Raw genomic sequence first — 25,857 nt, 5'->3', positions numbered from 1 at the left:
TTCCTTTTCCAAGGATCTCAACTGCCTTGTGGAACATGATTACAGAAATCTGTATAAATAGACTGTAGGTAAATGATCATTGTCTTCTTTCTTCTATTCCATCACAAAATTTCCTGAGAAAAGAGTACATCTCCTCCCCTCAGAGGTGCTAGAAATAGAAAAGCTGATTGTTGCTAAGATGATGAGCAAGTAGAACACCTTATCCAGGTAGTGTGCTTTACCAGTCTAAAATTGATCCAAACAAGTAAGTTCTAGAAGGAAATTTAAATCTGAAGTCTATCTAGCATACAAATGTGTTAACCAAGCACATACCTAAGCCAATGTCTACATCTGTTATTCAGAGAATAAAATAGAAAAGATCGATTAAATGCCAGCAGAGGACTTGTACTGGTTTAATGTCACTATGTACCCCTCTGACCCACTGACTGTACTGTCACTGTTCCTGCCCTCCCTTTAGTGCTGACCCATAGTATACTACAAATATACAGGCTAGACATTAGGGAAAAGAAATGCTCACAGAAAGAGTGGATGGGTACTGGAATGGGCTGCCCAGAAGGCGGTTTAGTCACTGTCCCTGGGGTGTTTAATAAAAGACTGCATATGGCCATGGTTTAGTTGATAAGGTAGTGTTGATCATAGGTCGAACATGATGATCTGATTCTGTGACAAGTTCTTCATCCATGCCAGCTGAGCTCCATGCATGCTAACAGATCATTGACACAGACAACAACACCCCCATGACCTCTTCCCTGCCCATCCTTCATAAAGAGCCAGTAGCCTTCCGTTCTAACCTTCCATTTGTAGAAGCCATCCCACCACATCTCTGTGATGCTGGTAAGATCACAGCCCTGCAGGTGTGCACAAATTTCTAAGCACGTCCCAAGCTCCTGTTGTTATTCTATAATATGTGTGTTTCCATAGAGGCATTTAATTTGAAGCCCCCAGTGAAACCAACTTACTGGCTGGAGTGGCTGGAATTCCTTTGTGCTGTTTCAGGTGCTCTCCTGCTGACCTGTGACCTCTCTCCAGGCTCTGGACATCTCTTGCTGGCACTGGCATCAAACTGGTAGGAGTGGGATGGATTAAGGTTCTCCCTCCACCAGCAAGTTTAGTTAAAATCCCTCTTTACCAGCTTGCCAAGCCTATGACCACGATGCTCTTCCTGTTCCCTGCCAGATGGACTCATCAGCCCCCAGCAGACCAGATCATACGCATAAAGTACAGAGCAATCTGGTGGATAGCTGCTTATAAAAAACAGATGTTTGAATTCTTGTTATTATTCATTATCAGTGTCCATGCTGAATGATAATAAGATGGCATCAGAAAGATACTTTTTTTTTTTTTTTCTTTTAATGAGAAAACATGAATAGTAAAATTCATTCTGTGTACCTTTGGGAATTTATATAGTGCTAAAATTGAAATTGTCAAGCCATCTGTGCTGTTGAATGTTATGGTAAACCAAATGTAGCAATAGAAATGGTGCTGTAAAACTCATACTACCAGTGTCTCCATCATAACATTCTACTGCACTTACCCCGTGGCCTGACAGTTTTATATTGAAAAATAGATTTACCATAGTGTCAGATCATGGAATGAAGAAATGACAGAAACTTGATGTGGGAAATAGAGAACGGGGAAAAAGGAACCATGAATAGTAATTTTAGGATTCTAGAAAAAGAGTAGATACAGGCTTGAAAGACCAAAATTAAGAGGAATGTTGGCTGGAATAAACTAACATTCAGGATTAGATGTTAATTATTTTTAGCTGATTTAAATTACATGGAATGGTTTAAAAATTTGGAAATTCATCTCATCACTCTAACACAGTGATTATATGCCACACACTTCTTGCACTACATATACACCATAATTGCAAATAATATGGACAAAAAACCATGAAGCACAATTATTCAGAATTCAGAATCTATAAAAGGAATAACTAGCTGCTAAAAACTGCATATTTGTTGGCAGTAGTCACTAGCAAGTTAAACAGTCTAAAGAATATATAGAATATTGTAATTTTAAGTGAAGCATAGCAATACAGATGTCCTTTATTTCCAGTACTTTTTTTGGAATGTCATAGATGGATTTTGAGAGACTTGAAATAATTCCATGGTTCACCCTTCTCAGCTGTTTCCCTACAGTGATGATATTTAACAAAGCATTATTTCAAGAAGTAAGATATTTTAGCTTTTTTATCACTTGCTTCACTCTCTGACCTTGCCAATCTGTTTCTTATTATATTAGACCCCACATTAGGGAATAAAAGCAGAGAGATTAAACATTCTGAAATTTCAGACTTCAATAAACATGTGGTGCTTTATTCTTTGTGAAAATAACAAACCTATCAAAGAGATCTTAAAAAAACAACTTTGCAAAATAAACACAGTGGTCGTTTGTGCCCAGGGCACAGGTTTTGACTCCAAAGAAGCATTAGTTATCTATAAGAATAAAAAATATGATTAATTTTGTCGTAGTTCTTTCCATTAGGATCACAATTGATGAAGTTTTATTGACTATTAGTGTAAGTGGAATAGGAGCTATATGAAAGCATACTGACTTTAGCACTAATTTGTACTATGTTTAAAATTTCATAAATATGTTAGAAATAAAATTATCTAATTCTCCTCACAGTTGGGCACCTTTTGCACTGATTTTCAGCTTTAACTTCTCCTACATTGGGTTTTGATTAACAGAATGTTGATCAGATCAATTCTGTGATCAAGACACCCACTTTCCTCCAGGTGAGAGACAGAAAAAAAAATCCAAAACAAGACCAACAAGGAACCTTCTAAAACCTCCTAAAAAACCCAACCAAACAAAAAACAGAAATTAAATCTGTCAGCCAGATGGGACATTTGGATTTCTTATATACAGTACTTCTCATTAACAATCAACACAGTTATAGCAGACTAAACATGTCTTCTAAAGCAAATGTTAAATAAAATTCCTGCTAGTTAGCATCAGTAGGCTTTGCTTACATATGTTAGAGATCTCAGTGCTCCCCTGTCTCCACAGAATACTGATAAATTTACCTTTTCTCTGTTTTCTTAGAAAGAATTTGCTTCTTAATATGAAATTATGTGAAGAATTCAGTTTCTTATGCCTGTTTCCACATCTACACTTTCCTTTTACTTCAGTATATCTGAATATGCAGAAAGTACATGGCTTAGTGGTGCTGTCATTTACAATGGCTTGTGCATAACCATTGTTTATTTTGGTATGACCTGATCTTGTTGATAGTTAACTTTGCCTCCTTGGGTATGGCTGATAATGATCTATTCATAACATTGCTTTGACTTTTATTCCTTGTGAGGCACAGAGAAAAGTATTGGCATTACATACATCACAGCATATGCCTCTCAATGCTGTGCAACAGCTGTCATTTTGAATGATCTTCTGAAACAGAAATGAGCTGGCCTGGGATCATTCACTGGATGCCATCTGTTGTTCACACCATAAGTACCAACTAGTAAGGTCCAAAATACATGACTTCTTTATCATTGCATTTGAAACTGCCATTAACATCTGAAGCCTTCTGTGTCCAGTCATATGAATTGGCAAAAAATAAACCACATGGGAAGAGGGACAGAGAACGATTGAAGATTCACATCTCTGTCATTATCAAACCCTATAAGTGAATTTTTATAAGGCATCTCAGTATAAGTAAATCTCAGGTTATCAATGACCTTAATCCCAGGTCAAGAGAGTACTCAGCTTTCCACGACTGCTCTTCATAGATCTCTGTGTCTCTTTCATTTTTAGTACTTCAGAGGGCTCTATACATACTCCTTCTTTGAGTCCTTTTCTTTTCCTTCAACTGGCAGGGGAGAGAAAATGGATCTGTTCAGCAAACGGTAGTGTCTGTGCTTCAAAGTGGGTGACAAGCAGCTGTAAAGAAGCTGATAAAAAATTAACCCTGGAAACCCAGCATGGGAGGGATGGAAACTATACCCCCTCTCCTAATTAAAACTCTGATAAAATGAAAACATGCTTTAAATCACCACAGTACAAACAGGGAGATTAAAAAAACCTTTCCTTTAAACAAACATTTAATACCACAGAGGGATAGCTAAAATATAAAACTAACCTCAAAACAGCTCTCTGGATTTTCCCTCTTGATGATTCTGGCATACACCTGATCCAAGGTCTTTGGGGTAATATTACATTTCATTATAAAATATTTATACATCACAAAGCCTTAATGTCCTAAATCTGTATAACATCCTGTCTAGCCTTAAAGGTAAGTACAAAAACTAATGTGAACAGCCATGATTTTATCTCTTGTATACTCTTTCCAAAAGCAAAATTTGTTTTAAAACTTTTCCCTTATATTTTAAATATCATTGTCATGAATAGCAATGGATAGACCAAAGTGAAGAATCCAATAAGGCGAATTCTATGTACATGTTCATGGTTCTCATTAGATTTCTTTTGTGATTTAGCTCAAAATGTCCATATATGTCAAAGAGTATCTTCTCCTTCAGTGTCATTATTACTAAAACTAGCAGTGCTTTTTGGAAAAAAGGATGGTAGTGCTTTGAAGAGAGAATAAACACATGGTTCTTTTACAAAGGAACCTATAGTCTGGTCTGAGAAGAGTGTCCTTTTGGTCTAGGGGACAGAACACAAAGAGAAGACAGGCATGCAAGCAAGCTCATCAGATGACTACATAAATACAAAAGGCATTCAGATTCTCAGTTTGATGTCTTTAGGCCACCCTAAAAGAAAAGGTGTTTAAATATTAAATTCTATGGTTATTTCTGAAATAATCATATATCCTTCATAAGTAATTTAAGTTCTTGGGAAGAAATACAGAGTAATAAAAGTATTTGGTCTCTATGAAAATTGTCATTTTTATTTTTTTATGTGTTTCTTACCTTATTTTCCTATAAAATTCTGTCTTTCCTCATGAAACATAAAACTGCTGCATAGTTTTTCTGTAAATGTATTACATTATCAACCACAGAGTCTTTTAAGGTGATTTGGTCACTGTACTTTGGTCACTGCATAGTTGGTATTAAAATATTATGTGGACTTATCTGAAGAAAGGTGCTTTATAAATACAAGATATCCATAAGGCATATTTAATTTTGCATTGTCTACAGTGATGGAACATATTTCATTATATTTGGAAGAACCACTACTATAGACCTTTGGAAGTCTTTCTTATTTCTTAAGAGTGTATTAATATCTCTACTGACAGTACTGATGAATAACACACATATATGTGTGTATATATGTGCTTTTGTACAGGTAACAAGTTCTGGGTTTTCAAGGACACTACTCTCCAGCCAGGTTATCCTCATGATTTGATAACACTTGGAAGTGGAATTCCTTCCCACGGCATTGATTCAGCAATTTGGTGGGAAGATGTTGGAAAAACCTACTTCTTCAAAGGAGATAGGTTGGTATAGGATTTCTGCAAGGGAAAAATGCAGTGGATACCAGCTCTAGTTCTCAAAAGAATGAAATTTATTCCTCCTACATAGATGGCTGTACTGTTTTCATATGTCTTATAACCTAATTTATATTTTTGTGTCTTGGAATATAAGGTATAAGTATATCCAGTATACTAGGTATAAGTATATCCAGTAGAAAAGTTATGTTTTAGAAGTCAACAGGTGAGTCACAGTTATGGCAAATTTAAACTTAAATATTCAAAGTGATGTGTTTGTGTACACTCTTACATCTTTCTTTTTACCCACAATTCTAAACCCCTGAACAGCAGGCAAGGCATAATCCAAATCTTTTAGGGTCAGTGAAAATAACTTTGCTTCTATTTGATAATGAGGTAAAAAAGGCAACTCAGAGCTAAACCTGGGAACTGGAGAAGAATTTGAACATTTTCTTGGAATTACTTCTAAATAAATCTTATAGAGACACATATCTATGATTAATATTAATAAAAAAACCCTAACACAACCCCCAAACAAAAAGACAAGCACAGAAAAAGACATAAAATCCAAGTGTTTTTCCACTCCTAAAATACTTGTACTACTCGCTTAGTGTCTGTATCTTTATTTACCTGCCAATTAAAAAATAAAAGGAAAATAATGTTTGTCTGCTTTATAGAGACATCAAGAGAATTCATTAATTTTTGAAATATGAGAATTGTCTGAATTACGGTATGGTATGAATTATAGTATTTTCAGTATGGTACTGTTTGTTGATTGATCTATCGCTGTGCAAAATTTGTGTGCTCAGAGACAAATTATTCCTCATTAATAACTGTAATATTTCTATTAATCTTAATAAAACGATGACTACTTTTGTTGCTGTGTGGTACTTAGTGTTCTCAGACACTAATAGTATTCATGGATAACTTAAGAAATCCATTTAATGCACATCGTGGAATATGTTTAGGACAGTATAGTTTGTAATTTTATAGCAGTACTGTAAAAATCGCACTACAGAATGTTGCAACAAATTTTATGGTTAAAGATATTTTTATTATTTAAAAAAATATAGCTCTCCAACACTCATGGTGAGGAAAGTAGATAGCTAAGTCAAACTTTTGTAATGTTTTAAAACCAGGTATCATTTCAAGCAATCAATTTTCTTAGCAAGTAGAAGATGCCTAAATAATTTGCTTCCTATGGTTGAGTAGATTTTTTTTTAATTCAAAATTTTTCAAGTAATGATTTTCCACCTCCACATACATATTGTAAAAAGATGTACAGTAGGAATCTTTTGTGTCTTTTTCTTCCTTTAGGCTTTATTCAGCAATACCCTTTTATATTACCAGGCAAAGGCAGTTACTTTTATTCAGGACTTTCCTAAAACTCAATTGGTAGTAACAGAAGACAAAAAGAACTAGCAGAGAAGACAGGGGCTGGCAGAAAAGTTGCTACTTAGAGCTAACAAACACAATGAAACACAGCAGGTTATAAATACAATAGAGTATGTTAGAAGAAGATTGAACATGAGCCCTGCAGCGATAATTGAGCCATTACAGGATATTGACCATAGTGGGAATAAACCCTTACAACAGTAAGTTTCTCAATGTACATTGCTTATGACATCAAATATTGGCTATAAAATAAAAATTATAATAAAAATGACCAAGCAAAAAAATAAACAAACAAGAAAATCCCATTAATGATACAAGTAAGAAGATTTAAAGGTCAAACCATTAAACAGTTATATGTTTAAAACAGCTCATGTATGGAATATTATTGTTGTAATTTCCACACTGACGATAATTCTTCCAAATAATTGTATGAAAACCAAAAAGGGGTAAAAATTGACTATAGAAAACATTAGTCCCTCTGTTATTCCTATCCTACCAGAACTGAGTCATTTGGGACTAGAAAATAAAATGTTTGATGAACTTCTTGACACGTGTCCTTGTTTATGCCTGTCTGGTTCAGCTGGTTTTATGCACTTTTGAGTTTGAATCAATCAGTTTTTTCTTCATAAAACTTAATCATCCAATGGCTCAGGATATCTTTAAGTAAATAGGCTTAGATATAGAATATAGTTTAGCAAATATTTTCCAAATTCCCTTTATCTCAATCTATTAAGTGGACTTTGGTTTTTTCCTCTGTTATTTTTCAGTCTTTGAGATACAACAACAAGTTTACATAGGCTGTAAAGCTCAAACCATAATTAGGGAGTTTGCTTGTGAACCATTTGGTATGACAAATAGAATCAAGACTAAGCTTTTCCTTACCCTGTAGAAATGTTCATTATTCCAGTACAGATTGTTGAGGTGGTGTCAAGATCAGTCCTTCCCTAATAGGATTCCTCATCAATGATGAAAACACAGAATTTTTGTGATTTCTGAGTTTTGTGGTTTTGAGTATGTCCTCAAAAACTTTTAATGACAAAGTATATCTTCAAAAGTCATTTAGGGCTAGTGGAAAACCAGAGGTTATTAAAAGAAGGAGCTCAAAAAGGTGAAAAGATTGGAAGAGAAAAAAGAAAATGAGATAAATTATGGAGGACAGAAGTAGAGTTCTGGAATAGAGAGAGAAAAAAAAATATTTCTTTTAAAAAATGCAAACTAAAGACCAAGAAACTTAGAGTTTTAAGAGTTTACTGCATTCAACAGTATTAATGTTAGAGCTTTGATTACTACTTCTACATGTTGTTTCTGAATGTAAACTTTCAAAGATGTTACGTATCCAAATAAAGAGCATTGTGTTGTTGGCTGGTAGCTGATGTCCATGTGACTAGATTAAAAATTGAGGCTATAAAAATAATTTAAGCATAAGAAAGAAAAAATAAATACAAATGTCTTTTTAATCTAACTTGTCAGCACTTAACCCACTTGAAATCTGCCATCTTTTCATTTCATTGAAAGTTTAAAGCTGGAGAAACACCCTACAGGGAGAAACACTGAGACGTTTAGACCACTTTTCTAAGAAGATTAAAATGTGAACCAATTAGAGTGCCTAAGTACCTTCACAGCAACAAAATATCATCCACATAAGAATTTTTTAATATATGCTGATTATAACAAGGATTTCTAAAAACTCAAGTCAAATGAATTCAAATGAGAAGAAATTTTTAGCAGTAACCAGATTATCAATGATAGTGATAAAACTGTGCTCTAAATCAATGGAGTAAATAAAAATATGAAATGACCCACCAAAATATTAGGATATGCAGAGGATATTAGAGATATTGTACTCTTAGAACCAATGTATAAGGTATGTATAGCAATTTGACCAGCAGTAAAAGAAAAAAGAAATTATCAATATCATCTCTAAATGTAAATAAATCACAAGTGTAAATACTTCTCAGATATTCAGGATTACTAGAATTGCATGCTGAAGCTTTTTAAGTTTGAGAAAGGCTTGCTGGCAAAAAGGCACACAAACAGGTTGAATTTTATAATACACTGCATCTATTTAGTGATAATAAAAAAAAATTAAAAGCTACTGTAATGCATACATATGAAGAGTTGAATTAAGATTGCTGGCAGTATTTTATTCTGAATCTACTGCCACTTTCATTATTAAAATATTATGAAAGGCATTAATATACATTGTTTTTTGCATGTGTTGCATCTTTCTGTGCAAAAGCCCTAGGCATCAGAATTGTGGTGATTATAAGTAAGATGCATGCTGGTTTAGTTGTTGAAGTGCAAAAATATTTTATCTTCTATCTATTTACATGAAATAGCAAATAGATTTATTTGTAATATATGTTCAAAGAGAAGAAATTCAGTATTTCCACTTGTGATTAATGAGTGTAGCAAGTGTTAGAGGGGGAAAATATAAAGTTACTCATCTGCTATCTTACAAATGTGCTTTGTTTTTCCTTTAAAAAATATTTCAGGTATTGGAGGTATAGTGAAGAAATGAGATCCATGGACCCTGGTTATCCCAAACCAATCACAATTTGGAAAGGTATCCCAGAATCTCCTCAGGGAGCCTTTGTCCACAAAGAAAATGGTATGCAAGCACGTTCTTGTTGTAATGATTTATTTACACCCTTTATGTAAGATAGAGTAGTAGAGGGATGATTGACTATTCAGGTTAACCAGTGAAGGAATTATTGATATATGATCAGAGTATTTACTGCTATAGAAGTGGCTTTAGTGAAAATATTCTATGTTTGTGTGTACTGTTTAACCTGGGGCTGAATACACTTTCAGATTTAGTATTATAAATTTTACTTGCTACTCTTTTTTTCTTCTGTCTTAATTAATTTTGGTTTTGTTCTCTGATGGATTATAGTACCTCTTAAAACAAGCATCATAAACACAGTATATCTCTATTGAATTTTCAAGGTGTTGGCTTTTTAAACAGCTTAGAAAGTATTGCTTTCATTCTCAAAAGCTAGCAAAGGGAAGTAAAATCTTTATCTAATCAGAAATATCCCAATGAATTTATGTAAATCAAAGATGTCATAAGTCTGTGATGTAGAAAACAGATAACAGGGATTTTAGTATGATGTTACCTTTATCAAGATGCATCATCACATACCTAGAGCCTGGAATCTCAGCTGAACACATCAGAAAACAAATGAGAGCAGCTAAAATCTCCTCCACTTTAGGAAAATTTGGTGCTACCCAGGGGATGGTGGCCAGCTGCCAACAGAGCCCTCAGTTGCACAGAGGTTTTAGATCCTTTTGACGGGAATAAAAATATGCATTTGTTGTATCCTATCATTGTTGGACAATTGTTATGTAGCATATATGAGTTATTTATTAGTAGGTTCTGAATTAATTCTGTTTGCCTCATAAGACAGGACACATATCTATTGCCATAATATTTTAATTTCCTTTTAATAAGAAAATAAAAAGATTTCTTTCCTCTTATAAAACATTTTAGTTTCCTGTTTCAACCTCTAACTTGATTAAGTAATTTACCATGGAAATGTTTGGGGTTTTTTCAAAAATATGTTTAATTGCTTCCTTGTTTTGTGTCTGTTATACCCAGAAGAAGAAATCCTGTCTGTATTTTGGCTTTTTTGCTAGATTGGATTTTTTGTGTTGCTTTTAACTGGAAAGTAGGTCATTCAAGATGATATTCTGCATACAGCACACTCAATAATTAACTGTTTTTAAATATACATATATGTAGAAATAGTCACAAACATTATATATATACATATATATATATATATACATATATACAATGAAATATATATACATGTATATACATCTATATCTGTGTGTATATCTATCATCTATCTATATCTGTGTATAAATATACATATATACACATATTTCTATATATAAATATAGTGTACTGAGCTCAGGTACATGTGCCTCCCATTAAAAATAAAAATTATCTTACTGTAACACTCAGACCAGTGAGTTTGAAAGCACTGCAGGGGTAGAGCACTCGTTCCTAAGGCATGAAAGATTTTGATTGCATAAAAGACACTTTTCTTTCTAACCCCAGTGGTTTGGATAGTCTGCCGGACTCATTGGATGAGAAGGTTAGTTAAACATGACATGAGACAGTTGAGGAGGTGAAAGGAAAGAGGAAATTCTTGAGCATCTCAGAAATTCAATGAGGGCTCCAGGACAGAAAAAGGGATTGAAAATGACACCATAAATTTCCCGAGAAGACCACTAAGGTATTTTCCCTGAAATCAAGAAAATGAAGTCTTAAGAAACAGTTCACAACTTTGCTGTTGTTTGTATGAGGAGAGAAAGAAACAAAAGCAGATGCAAATAAGAAATACCACAGCTCAATTGGAAAGAAGTTGGTTCCATTTTGCCTGAAACTGCTTTTATTTCTCTGGACAGAAGCAGAGTTGATAAAGAACTTTTACTATAAACCTTCATAAGAAAACATCTGAAAGCATGTCTTTCAGGGAATGAATTTAATTTTAAAGTTTTTTTTTTCCTTCTTTTACCTTTTTGTTGTGAAAACTATGCAAATGAACAGCTACAATAACTGTGATCATGCCATCCTTCAGCGATGGCAAAAATTTTGGTAATCTTGCATTAAGAGTTTTGGAAAGGATGACAAAAACCAAATTTCTACTCCAGTCATGTCCCCGCCTAAAAGCTTGTTAAGGTACAGGTACAGGTAGCACCTTTGAAACTTGCCCTGCTACTTCCCATTTTGTGATTTGTTTTCCAACACTGTGGTAGCAACTCTTAGGAGGGGGTGGAAGAGAAATTTCCTTTTTTCTGCTACACAGAATCTGAGATCACACAAAGTTCTCCAAATTGGAGAAATCTTTCTTTCTACCTTGAGAGCAGCACAGCAAATTTAACTTTCCAACTAGAAATTGGACATGGATGATGGGGCAATTTTTAAGTAGAAGAAAGAGAAAATGTAGTCTAACTTATTAGTCCACTGGCCTTTTTTGCCTTATGCTTACTACATAAGAACATTTGAGGTAGCAGTGACTGCTGATCCCTTCAGTGCTGCTTGGGTCAGGTATTGCACTCACTGCTCACTGACTAGTACCTAGAAAATTGTAAAGGAGCAGCTCTCAAAGCAGGTTTAACACATCTAGCAGATTAGATGAAATCACTTTCAACAGTTGTGTGAAGTCATTTGTTCTGTCAGGAGAAGCAGCAATTCTACTCAGTCTCTTAGAATTGTCCTTCTCTGCTGGTAGCTTCCACCTTTCAGCTGTAAATGACTATTTTACTGGTTCCTACCTCAGCAAAAATGGCAGAAAAGTTTAAGCTTTTAAACTTTTAAAAAAGTTTAAACAGAGTTTTCCAGTGGAAAATGTGCTCTGATTGAAAAAAAAAATATTAGATCTCTAGCAGCTGGCAATTCCTTTGCTGCTTTAAGAGTTTTAATTTGACCTTTTGCTGCATAATATCAATTACTACTACCTAAAATCTGTATTTTGGCTTACCTCTACCCCTGAGTAGAATGCATGTATTCTCTATATATGTATGAAAATAGATTTAGAGGTGTCACATCTTTATATGGTCTCTATATATGTGTTAGAGTATTGGTAGAGATAATACATCAATTTCCATACTTGAAATATTTATCCATGACCAGGATGTGCAGTGCTTTGTGAAAGGTATATTGTTATATGGAATCCAAAGATAGGGTAACTATCATGGCTCAAAATGCTGAAATTTTTCATTTGATGATACTTCTAATTTAAACTGCAAATTGCTTTAAGGAATTTTATATGTGCTAAAATTTTAAAACTTCATCAAGTTTTAATAATTCCAGTCTTCTTTTAGGTTTTATTCCAATTAGAATAGAAGGCATTTTCTGAACAAGTCTATCTACTCTTTTGATACAGATCAATACTTTTTGTATTTTCTTTTTTTTTTCAAATTGTATTAGATCTTTCTATAAATCTATTAGCATATTTTCAGGTGATAAAAATTACCTGAAAGGATTAAGGAAGGGAAAATAATGCCTTTTCATTGGCTAGGAAGGTTATTAAAATTACAAAAGAAAACCCTAATGTAAAATAATGATGAAATACTCAAATTTTTCTGAAAAGGGGTAGTAGGTGATGAATACTTTTCCTACAGTTTGAGCTACAAAATAGACTATCAAATATTTATTTTTTCTTAAAATTTAAGAATTGAAAGATAATAACGATTGATTGAATAGGTGGTTAATAATCATTTTATTTCCAGATAGACAGTTACCAGCTTTTTCAGGAAGTATTTTATGCTACAAATAGTGCCAAATATGTCTTAGTGTCCTTTAATACTGCAGGAAATATATGAGATGTATAAAGTGAAGATAAGAAAAAATCCAGTTGTTTCCATTCAGTTCATAAACTGTAGGAGGTTTATCCATCCTACCCACCCATCCTGAAGGTTTGTGCCTTACCAGGTCAATGTCATTTTTCAGCCGGGATAATAAAGTAATATAGATTTTAGTCAAGAGTCAAGCTTTTTCTTCATTTAAACATGTTTAATAATAACATTGGATTGTGTCTGAATGAAAAAAATGTCAGGTCTTTACAGAAAACTTAAATCTGGTTACACATTTTATCTCATGTGAAAGATGCTGTTTCATCCAGTCTCCCTCTGAAGTACAACAATAGGCTATTTGAGATTGAAGAGGGTCAGTTCTCATTCCTGGATAGCATAGCATAGCAGAGCATTGCAATTTGTTGCAGGAGACTTCTCATCTTGAAGATGTCGTGATGCTTTAGAGTCCTGTCCCTGAGGATTCCAACTCTAGTTGATTTTCCAGTGAATTAATAAACTGGCCAAACCTTGGCTTTTCATAGACCATATTCTCTGGAATGATTTGATTATTTTTGTAGTAATGAAAGAAAATAAAATCCCAATTTACTAAAGATCAACTAAAGAACAACTAAAGAACAAACAAACAATAAAACCAAAACAAGACCCCCTAACTCAGTGTTAAATTTCTAGAGACAGTAAAGAAATAAAATTTGTAAAAAAAATTTTAAAATACTTCTAACTGAAGTCTATTCCATATTTTTTGATTGTTTTTAATTAAAAAAAAATTATATCAGTAATTTCCATGATGGTATATTGATGACATGATTTCATATAACCGTGAATTATTGCTACTTTCTTCCTCAGGCTTCACATATTTCTACAAAGGAAAAGAGTACTGGAAATTCAATAACCAGATGCTCAGGGTGGAACCTGGCTATCCCAGATCCATCCTCAAGGATTTTATGGGTTGTGATGGACCAACAGACCGAGATAAAGACCGACACAGCCCTCAAGATGATGTTGACATTGTCATCAAACTGGACAACACAGCCAGCACTGTGAAAGCCATAGCCATCGTCATTCCCTGCATCCTGGCCTTGTGCCTCCTTGTCTTAGTTTACACTGTGTTCCAGTTCAAAAGGAAAGGAACACCCCGCCACATACTGTACTGCAAACGCTCTATGCAAGAGTGGGTGTGATGTAGGGTTTTGGTTTTTTTTCTCTTTCCTTCCCAGGAGTTTGTGGTAACTTGAGATTCAACACAAGAGCTGTTATGCAGTTTCCTAGCTAGGAGCAGGCATCTGTCAGTCTGAAACAAAGCTGATCTTTAAAACCCAGGGGGTTGCCTGTCCTGCGCATGAGTGGCGATTCGCTCAGCTGGGAAGCTTCCATGATACACAGTATCTGCTGTTTCTTCAGTCCTTTGTCTTTCTTTGTCATTCAATTCTAGGCCTTCCCTCTGCACGCTCAATGCCCTATAAACTACCAGGATTAAATAATGAAGAGGAATAAAAATATCTAAAATGTTTCTACATTTTTCCCTTAAGGCCTGTTCCCCTTCAAAGAATTTTTTGCTGAAAGTAAATTTTTTTAGAGAAACACAACAACCAACAATGGAACTTTCAGGAAAATGAGAAGACCCAAAACAGCTTTGTCTCCAAAGAGGATTGCTTTTCGTCTGCTATGGATAAAGTCCTATACTCCTACTTCCAATTTTGTCAGGTGGGAGATTCGGATGACACGCAGGACTTCAGACTGTTCGGACAGCCATTTTCCAACAAACAAGGGGCCAAAATATCTGCAATATAGTAACAGCCTTAATACATTCATTTTGTGTTTTTTACAGCTGCTCTGGGCTATGTCCTCAATGTTTTAAACTCATATTCAATACTATATTCAAGCGGAATCTTTTTATTGGTTGGTTTGATTTCTGGTTGGTTTTCCTACATTATATTTCCCAATCTGTACCACGCCAACTACCCCAGGCCTTTTATAGGTCTGTCAGGAGCACTCATTCCAAAGAATGGTAAAAAGCAGTGTGTCTCTGAAGTGGATTTCAATGAACTAAAAGAACAGACATGCTATTGAGAGGTATTATATTGGTGGTAAAACCCTTTGAGAACTATTGCATCCAGTTTTCAGAGTCTGGTGGATGTTAATCTTGGTTATCATTAAATTAAAGAATTGTGTTTGGGTAATACAGGTTTCAAAAAAATCAGTTTTTCAAAACAGATTTCTTGTTGCTGCATTTTTAATTATTTGCATTATTGATAGAAAAGCATTTGTAACTTGAATAGAAAACAAAATATATTTACCAGCTACTTTCTTGTTAAAGGAACCAAACATATTTTAATAATTTCTACCACTTACCAAGAATTTTTCTGAGCTGTCAACCATTTTATAGCTTAGCTTCTTATCTTAAGCATCTTGAATTTCTCTCTTGAGACTGTGTTGCATGACAATTCAATTTGCCTCTGCAGAGGTAGAGTTACAGTTTCAAAAGAAAGCTAAGAAGATGACTCTGATAGTGCATGAGTATCCTCTGGTGTGTTACCCCTTCGCATGTCTGTCATAGTTCTCAAAGGGTTAAAATTTCTGGCCTCCAGTCAAACAGGTATCAAGTGACAGAGCCAAGAGACCACCAAAACATTTTGTCATTCTATGTAATTTGTGCTAACAGCAGTATTGTCATTTTCATGTGACCTGCAGAGCAGGTTTGTATCAATAATTTTTTCCTAGAGAAAAGTCAGCAACTGACAGAACTCTTTATTGATTTTAGGAGCTGCTTCTTGCAGTGATAGGCTTTACAGTCACTGGGCTGTGAACTTATTAAAGATGGTCAGAATGATGCACCTCAAAAGTCAGACACCTGGTTTTTTATGAAAGCCAGGTTTTGAGGGGAGTAGTTTTTGCAACAATGAACAGCTTGCCTTGAACTTGATTATTGACCTGTTGACTGTCATTACCAAGTTAAACATTGTCTTCTGTGAACAGCTTCACTGTCTGAACTTCCTTGAAGTGTACTGTCCTATGTCTTTGACCTTTAACTTGCAAACTGGCACAAACTGAAGGGAATCTGGTGTTGCAAATAAGCTTAGATGAGTTTTATTTCTTGAAAGGCCTGATACATGATACAAAATCTGAGAAAAAAATGGAAGTGTTTTAGTGGGAGAGAAATGGCATAGACTAAAATATTTATGATAGGTCTGTAGAAAGATATTTTGCTATGTATACATGCACACTCTAAAAATGAATTACAGCAGAAGTTAATTTTTATTTAACTTGAATACAATTTTCAGTATAAAATTATTATTTCTACAGATATCTAGTTATTAATAAAAAGGTTATAGGAAAGTATTAAAATACTTGAAATGTCCAGTATGGGCTTTTACATAAAATGAGACTTTTATACTATGTTCAACCAATTTCTTACTGGTTTCTTAATCCACATAACTGGATCACTTTTTAGAGAGTGTAGGTATATATGCATATATATTATGATTATTATTGTTTTGGTAATGGATAGCTTGACTGCCTTGAATTTATATTTATATTGAGCATAGCATGAAAAATAGTATGCCTTTTTTTCAATTACATGATTTTGTATTGATTTGAGGACTTATGAACATATGTGGCATGCTATAAAGCATTGCAAACTTATTTCTTAGAGCATAAACAGATATACATGTGTATGGTTAACAAAAATGAAGATTAGAAAAAGATATAGTTTTACAACAAATATGCAATGCAGATGGCATTTTGGAGATGTTTTGTAGAAGTACTGCATACTGTAGGTTAGAAGCGCACCAGTATCAGCCCATAACATTATTTTGTAAGTCCAAGTCAGTTATTGCTGAAAATATAGATTTATTGACAATTTAGTTGTACAGGATTTTTTGCTGTGGATCAGCTCATTTGGTGAATTTGAAATTCTGTGCTGTTTGTCATATGTATTAAGATGTGTGTTTGTATACTTATAAAAGCACACAAACGCACACATAGACAGACATGCACATTTTAATCCATTGAGAAATTTTTATTGTCAACAAACCACTACAACTTATGTTCTGCTATAGACAAAATAAAATGATTGATGTTGCTGTTCCAATTTTTTCCCTTGGATAGTGGAAAGAAAATACTAAGAAAATTGCTTATTCTGTATTTGCTTTTCCTGTACAGTAGGAGAATTTATTTTATTTTATTTTTTTTTTTATGTCAGAACAGCATCTCATCTGTTTTTTTATTCACTTGAAAATTTCATTTCAGTTTTGAAATATCTTTCATGGCAGCTTTAACTTTTTCTGCAACCGTTTCCCTGACAGTAATGAAGTGCTGTGCATGTTGACTGTTGTTCTTTGATAAGGTAACAAAAATATTTGTGTTTGGAAATTTTAATTGTAATTATGCAGGAAGGTAAGTGTGATAATTCTAGTGCTTGGTATATTGTACATGGTAGTTACATGAATACATGATAAGTTGATCATTGAATCTATTTTCTTTTACTTAAAAGTGCATATATGCTATATACAGAGAGAGGAAGAAAAAAATTATATTGGCATGTTTATGTCATAAAAAGCAAGATTGTGTCAACATTTCTGTTATATACTCATGTTTTCAGTAGGTTGCAATGCAGTCATAAAGATTTGCTTTAAGTAAAAGATGTAGGAGCATTTGTGTTCACTGTAATTTCCAAATACATATTGGCTAGTTTCAAATTATAGAATTTCAGAGTAAATTAGTGATGTTGCCTGATCTAATTTTGAACTCAAATTAGTAAAAGTTCTAAGACAATTTTTATTTTTTTTAATAGTTGTTTCTCTACAAGGGCCTATAGCTATTAGAATTACGAAAAAGCAAATTGAAAATATTTTCAGGTCTGCAATCTGGGTCTCTTCTCATGTGCCGTGACTTTTTTAATAAACATTTCCATATTGCTATTGTCATGATCAATATTTTGGAACAATACAAAACTGAATAGTGTCGTGTTAATCAACTACAGTCTCTCAAGCTGACTACACAAGATCATGTATCTTCAGAGTACTATGTTCTGTATGATGCAGAAGGCCAGAGTAGATTATGGTAGTGTTTCCTTTGGCCTTTCAATATCTAAACCTATGAAAAGGTTATTGACTGTAGAAAAAAAGTAATTTTTATCAAAAAAATTAAAAATATGTACCTGTATATTTACTGGATAGGCTGGGATGGAGAGACTCAAATGGCTCCAAAGGAGCCCTTTCAAGTCTCCTGAATAAATGTAATACATATTTTATATATTCCTATGAACTTTTGTTCTTTTTCTTCTTTCAAAGTGGGAAAAGGGAGGGGATAATTAAAGAAAAAGATTTTTTAAGGCTAATTTTGTGAATTAAAATAACATAAGCTAATACATCCAAACATAAGGGGCAGACTTACACTTTTTCTTAGAAGTATACTTCACATCCCCAGTTGCTTGATCAAGACTGCTGTGCCATTAGCACTGTGGGTAAAGAACTGAGTGTAAGGCCTAATTTTTGAATTTTCAACTTTTTGGGGGGGTCTTACTTTTCAATCTAAATGTCAGTTAAATGTAGCTTTTGGTACCAAATGATATAGAATCTAATTCTAGCTTGTTGGTTAGAAAAAAAGTGCATAGTCTAGGAAGTTGGTTTGCCTATTAGCAATGGAAGTACTACATTATTCTTTTTTTCTTTTTTTTTTTTTTTTCCTTTCTGGTGTTTGAACCATTGTTAGGACAAATCTTAAAACACACGCATAGTAAACTGAACAGTGAATGTTCCAGGCACTGGATTTTTAAGGAAGTAGAAATGCAAGCTACCATAACATTAGCAGCCTTCTTTGGAAAGAACATGAGATGACTGGGTGGAAGAGCAAGGATATGACTGCAGGGGCTTGCTCTGTCCTGGCTCCCACATCTCCTTACAACATGGCCCAAGTTTCACCACCCATTGAAGAGGTGAAGGAAACCCTACACCATGGCAGTGGGAGGTGTGAAGCAGCCATTACAGAGCAGTGGTTCCCAGTTTGCCTTTTGTTGTTGTCAAGACTGTCTCTGGACACCTCTGTTTCCAGAAGTATAAATAGATGACTGCAGGTCTATGAGTTATAAGGGAAATCACTACTATCAGCTGAGGAAACAAATGTCACTGGCCACTTATGTGTCCAGCTATGCTGTAAATCAAACAATATTGTCTGGAAGCTGAGGAACAGATAACCTGTTATTCAATAAAATGGTATACTTGTGATACATGAGCACTGTAATGTTAAGTATACTTCCTTAGCTCCCACTACACAGACTGCAGACAGAGTGGTTCTCATAAGACCATTTAAACATATGTCAGTTACAAAATTGGGTGTAAATGAACCATGTGCTCATAAAATTAATTTCTGATATATGCATGTAATTAAATTAATTGTCTGCCACTTGTCTCCTGAAAAATATGCAATGTGTGAGTCAAAGCTCTCTAACCCATTCTTGTGGTTTGCCATCTGAGATGCCAGAAGCTGATGGAGAAAGACATTGTCATCAGTGCCATCGATGCTGATAGTAACTGATAAACATCAAAAGCATACAACCACTTGTTGTAAACTGGCTCCACTTGAGGCTTGATGTAAGGTAGCCTCTAATGTTAGGCAGCATAGACTTTGTATGATAAGAAATTACTTGATATATGTATGTATGTAAGTAGGAATGCCCAAAAATAATCAGAAGATCATGTTTTGAGGGATCATCAGTGTATGAGCACAGCAAGCATCTGTTCCTAAAATCAAAATGTATTTCAAGGAAGGATGTAGCCAGCATTAGACACATGCATTTAAACAGTTCTTCTTTCCCAGTATACATAAGCTTTAGTATATCATCTAAAAATTATCATCAGTTAATTAACATTTGGAATTACAGCTGCCCATTTTGTCTTTAAAAGCAGGCATTCTGTGAGTGGTGTCCATATATATGTTAACTTTGTGGAGATGGTCTACCAACCATATAGAGTAAATAAATTTTAGATGCAGAGATGACATAAATGAAGAAAGGCTGATGTAAACTAACATGCTAAAGACAGTTTTATGTACTTGGATGTTTAGGCAGCATAGTGCTACTTGCTGTCACAGGAAAACTTCATAATCATTACACAATAATCATTACACGTGCCAGCCACTTATGATGGCATGAAGCTTTCCAGTCTGCTTAGTTTCTTTTGCTTCTGTAGAATACCATTGCCCGCAGATATTATTATAGCCACTACATAAAACAAGGTTTTCTGTTTAGCTAATAGTAATTTCTACATATGAAATTGAATCATGTCCTTTTTATAGCTACAACCTTAATCTTCTTGGAGCAGCATATCTTAATTCATAGCCTGTCATGACTTTTTTTTCTTTAATTCTTGCAGTAAAATAGATACTGACTATTGTCTTCATCCTCAGGAATAATCCTGTTCATTCTGTGTCATGCATGTGTCTTGGATAACCCATTTACTAATCCATCATTCCAGGAACTGGCTTTCTGGGTACTGGGATTAGTAACAGAATGCTGGCATGAAATAACTTCCTAAAGTACCTGCTTAGTCCTTAACAATATGACAAGAGAATTTGAAGAGTTTTTAGTGCAGTATTGCGGTACTTACATAACTTACTTACATCTGTTCTGGCAACAGAACAGTATAACTCTGCCAATCAATGTGTATATGGGTTCACCACTTGCAGGGGTCTGTGTTGAGTCATAAAATAAGGTTTTTAATTCATATTTCCATATGTGTTGGTATTTAACACCCAGTTTACATACACATTCATAGCTTACATGGCTATGCTTAAATTCATCTGCCTTGTTGAAGCCAAGAGTACTTAGTCTTAGCAGGTAATCTGTGTTAATAAGGTATAGAAAATTTGGTTCCCTTATTATCCCCTTAATATTCCCTTACTATTTTTCAACCTTAAAGAAGAGAAAATAGGTTTTTTCATAGTATCACTTTTTCCATCACTTTGCAAAATGATGGTATCTAATACTTGTCAGTGTTTAAAATTAGATGATATTAAATAGATCTCAAAAAGTACTGGTTTACAACTGATATATTGCAGGTAAATGCACAGACTCATATTTGGGCATACAATGATTCTAAAGAGAGAAGAACATACTGTATATGCTTTGCTTGGCCATTGCCACAAAACTGCCATTGCTCACATACTGGTCACCTTCGTATTTTATGGGAACACTGTGTTGAAGTCAACTCCAAGCAGTTCGTCTGCTTGGAGATAAGAAGAATTAAGTAATTTAGGAAATGATACATGTGATAACATGCATTCAGAAGACATTATCAACAACCTACAGCACTGTTTTAAATGACCACGATAACTACAATTCATACCTGCAAGGCATAGCTGCAGGTTATTAGGTACATGATTGTGTTTTACCTCATATGATAAAGTGCTATGAATTCTGGCCATGCATCACCAGGCAGATGTAAACAATCAACAAGACCTTTCAGAACAGCCACTGTCAATACTCACAACTTACAGAACTAACTGACATCGTTATACTGAATGAAATTCTACCTTGAATAGGAATCTAGAATTGAAGAAATGTGTGATGATGAAAATACTCTATTTCCAACTCTTACTCTATGTAATCAAAAGGTAAAGCATTGTCAAGTGTATAAAGTGTGTGTATATATATATATATATATATATATATATATATATACACACACACATGTAACATCTATCTTTACTGTGTTTCCAAAACATGCAGATATCACTTGTCCAATCACAGTATTGTCTTACTGTGTCTGGTTGAAAATCATTTTACAGGATACATCAAGGTTCATGACCCTCCCTTTTCACCATGCAAGGCACGCTACCTTCAGAGGAATGCGTACTGATAGCAGTGCTTGGATCACAGTGAGAACGAATACAGTTTTAAATTAACACCCTGTTGAAGTCTTTCTCAGAAAAACGTAAACTGGTCATGAGCTTTCTTTCCACAACTTCTAGGACCCACAGGAAAACCAACTATGTCTTTTGGTCAAAGTCTACAGACAGACACAAGAAAATTAGCCTTTCCATTTTTGATTACCAAAAGAAAATAGGAACTTATAAGTGCAAGTACAACACCAATTTATCAAAAAGAGATGGAGACAAGGATCACCAACACCACTAAAATTTCATGTAATCAACAATAAAAGAGAAAAGATCTCACCAAGAATTCGGTGATAGCTTGGAAAGTATTACTGGCCTCCAACAACAAATAAATCTGTTGGTTGTACAAAGTCCACTGAATTCTGTATTTGGAGTCACAACTCACCAGATAACAGTCAGTCAAAAAGCTTCTCAATATAGTTGCTCTAAACCTGACTGTAAATATATATGTTAATATACAGTACATTATTTATCTGGTGCAATCAAAATCTTTTTAGATAGACTTAGTCAAACTAATACTAACCTGAATCTCTGTGCAAAAACTGGTTACAGTGAAATGTCCTTCTGTTCATTCTCAGACATTAGATCCAAGATGATTTGAAGAACTCCACTGAATTAAATACTGAAGGGCAAGGAAGCCTTTAACCTCTACTAGTCTATATTACAGCCATGTATTTTTATTTCCATGGTAGTCCTGAACTGTTTGATATGATAGAAATACTTTAATGGCCATTGGATGGATCATCTATTTATATTTCTATATATAAATTGAAATATAGTCAAACTTCTGATTCCCCTTCATCCCCTTTTCTCACTGCACCTTGACACGTTTCCTGACTAATTAGGGCAATATTTAATTTTATATTTTCTTGCAAGGCAAGTGGGAAATTATCTGTTTCTTATACAAATACGCAAAGCCAATTTTGCTGTCTATTTCATTTAAGCATGTACAACTTTTTACACTTTGTCACTAGGAATTGCAGCTTTTTGTGTCTACAATTAAGAGCTAGTACCTTCTCAATTTTCCTGCAAATATTTGAGAAACTGGATATATATCTTTCACTGAATCTTGTTCATTGTCCAGTACCACAACACTGAACTCTAACTTGCAGCAGATTATTGAAGCCTTTGCCATCCATTAACATCCTTAAGATTTTTATGAAAAAAGGCATGCTACAGCCAGGGCTGATCATCATGGATTCTTTATTTACATCTTGGAACTACTTGTACGATAGTGTAACAGCAGAGACCTACCATTTTTGATGCTAGCCATTGCATGCCGTTTGTGTGTAAGGCTTATGACATCTTTGAAAGGTGTGCAGACTAGAAATCTGCTTTTCAACAGTCTGTGTTATTTTCAGTGGTTCCAGTTCTCATCTTTAACATGTTCTCTTTCTCCTTTGCATTCTGATGCCTATAATCTGCATCATGGATATTCAGATGAGAATTTTAGGGCTGGACTCCTTCCTCTACCACAAGTCAGTTTATACACATTACCATTACCTTACTACTGTAGCATAATAGGCTAGCACTGTTGCATGGCAGAATGCTTTGCAATTATGCACTGTTTTCCAACTGATTCTTATTTTTCAGTATCACATATAAAGAACTCTCTCTGTCATCTGCTACTGTAGTCTTGATTCATTGCCCAGTTGAGACACAGCTTGCAGAGAAAGGTGCAGGTGTTTGACTTATGAGGTTTGCTTTATGTTGTAGGTGCTCCTATATTATCAGAAACTGAGGGATGCAGTGTCTTCTCCTTGCCAGTCCAGTGGTAGTGGTGTTAGCAGTTAAAGCATGTGCAGCTAGTCTTGTCAGTTGTAGTTGACTAGAGTTTGATATGGATATATACAAGAAGGGCACATCATTTTCCAGGCTTCATACACATCCTTGTATCTCTTTATTAATAACATGCACCTTGCATTCTCTCCAGATGCTGTATTCTTGAATCTATCAGAACTTGATTTCTTCCTCAGTTCTGCTTGTTGAATGTTATTTTAGCAGCTGATTCCATTTCCCTTCTTGTTGACATTCCTTCATCCCTGTAATTCCAACAGAAATTTTTCAGGTTCCAATATGTTAGCTAGAAGCTACTACAATTGTGGCTCTGCCCACCCAGTGATTGGCTTATTTATCCTCCATGTCTGAGAAAGAGGAAATCAGCCTTTCATGCAGAGACAAGGGTGTTTGTGTAGTTTATAGGATAGCTCTGAAAGTGGTTTTATGCATAACATGACCCTAAAACTCACATATTGTTGAACATAACTTTTCAAACTCTTTATCTTCAACCACCCAACAGTTGTTCATTTATTTTTCAAAGCTTGACAAATAAGTCAGAATATGGATGTGATGATTTCTCTTGTGTGAAACAAATTTTCTCATTTTTATTCCCTTTACTCTGCATAGCTCCATATTCATTTCATGCCCATGTTCCACTTATTAGGATCTGTGTTAGTATCAAAATAACTGGAGCATTTATTTACTTTCTGCAACTGAATTTCATTTTATTATTGTTATTTTATTTTATTTTATTTTATTTTATTTTATTGGCTCACACAGCATTCTATACGGTAACCTTTTTATAACTGACATATGTTATTCCTTCAGGTAGCTTCGACTGACAAACACAAAGCTTGTTTGTGTGCAAATGCAAGGCTGACTAAATGGTGCTAAAGTGTATTATGACTGTCAGATATAATCAGGCAAAATTTTGTGGTGCTTAGACTGATTTTTTTCATTGATTTTATTGATCAATGCATTGAACAGTGTTTTATTATACACAAGTAGTCTTTTGTTAGTAAATCAAGACCTCATAGTGCATTGTTAAACTAAATGGGTTAATTAATCTATGTAACAGCTCACCAAGCTAATCTCTTTAACTCCTTATACTGTTGTGTCATTAAAGGTCAAGGGATCATGATAATCTCATTGCTGTAGACCATTAACATGACTGAACATTTTCAACAAAGTACTTATGTTTACAATGCTATAACCCTTTGACTGCTGCGGCAACCTTTAACCATGGAACGTCACACGCTAGGATCATCATTATGGTTCTTGCCATGGCAATCAAAGAGTTAAGGGCTGTGCAGTGATTTGTTTTATATTTATTAATTTATATTTATTTTTTGTTTTCATTTGAGAAGGGGGAAATTGGGGTGGGGCAGTTCTTGTCTGCTGTAAGTGTCTTAACCAAGGGAAGGGTTAAAATGGCTTTTTATACTATTGCATCTTATGTACTTACCATCGTTTCATTGTGTTGTAATTAAAAAAAAACTGTCAATAAATAAGAGAACAGAAAAAAATTTTCTTAAAGGCATTGTGGTTTAATTTGTATATATTGCTGTAAGATTTATAGCTACAGTTCTTTAGATATTGTATAGCATTAAAGCCAAATTTAGCCCCAAAACAGGAATGCCTATGTGTAATAACAGGTAATTACAATTTATAAATATAGTATGGATGCATCTGTCTATGAACAAGGTGAAGGAAACAATAGTTTCCAAATTGTCCAATCAAGATAAGGTAGGAAAAACTATTTTGTGTTGGAAAATAGGTGGATTAAGTGACAGTAGACCTACATCTCTAATGTCTGGAGATTGCTGTCACAGCCACTACAAAAAATGATGAACAAGTGGCTGAATTTCCTCCTTTGTTATATGCAACAAAACCATGACAAATTTAATGTAAGAAAAAAATAGTCTGATTATTCAAATTAGAAAAAATAGGCAAAGAGTAAACACAGCAACAAAAAAAATTTATTGAAACCAAACCACAAGACCAGAAGACTAAGAGCAAAGGAAAGTTTTGGAAGATTACCAATTAAGCTCATTTTTGCAAAGATC

At 34.3% G+C, this 25,857-nt stretch overlaps 1 protein-coding gene across 3 annotated transcripts in view; it reads left to right on the top strand.

Moving 5' to 3' along the window:
* Nucleotides 1-25,317, top strand: part of MMP16 (matrix metallopeptidase 16) — a 174,061-nt gene extending 148,744 nt beyond the window's left edge. For all 3 annotated transcript variants that reach the window (XM_072924807.1, XM_002199847.7, XM_072924806.1), the window contains 3 exons: nucleotides 5,257-5,407; nucleotides 9,289-9,404; nucleotides 13,967-25,317. In XM_072924807.1, coding sequence (XP_072780908.1) covers nucleotides 5,257-5,407; nucleotides 9,289-9,404; nucleotides 13,967-14,301 — 602 coding nt within the window. In that variant the 3' untranslated portion in view covers nucleotides 14,302-25,317. The remainder of the gene's footprint in view (nucleotides 1-5,256; nucleotides 5,408-9,288; nucleotides 9,405-13,966) is intronic.
* The last annotated feature ends 540 nt before the right edge of the window (nucleotides 25,318-25,857 follow it).

The sequence above is a fragment of the Taeniopygia guttata genome, chromosome 2 (genome assembly GCF_048771995.1).
Source record: "Taeniopygia guttata chromosome 2, bTaeGut7.mat, whole genome shotgun sequence".
In the NCBI taxonomy this organism is placed as follows: Eukaryota; Metazoa; Chordata; class Aves; order Passeriformes; family Estrildidae; genus Taeniopygia; species Taeniopygia guttata.
This window is presented reverse-complemented; position numbering and strand designations above follow the sequence as displayed.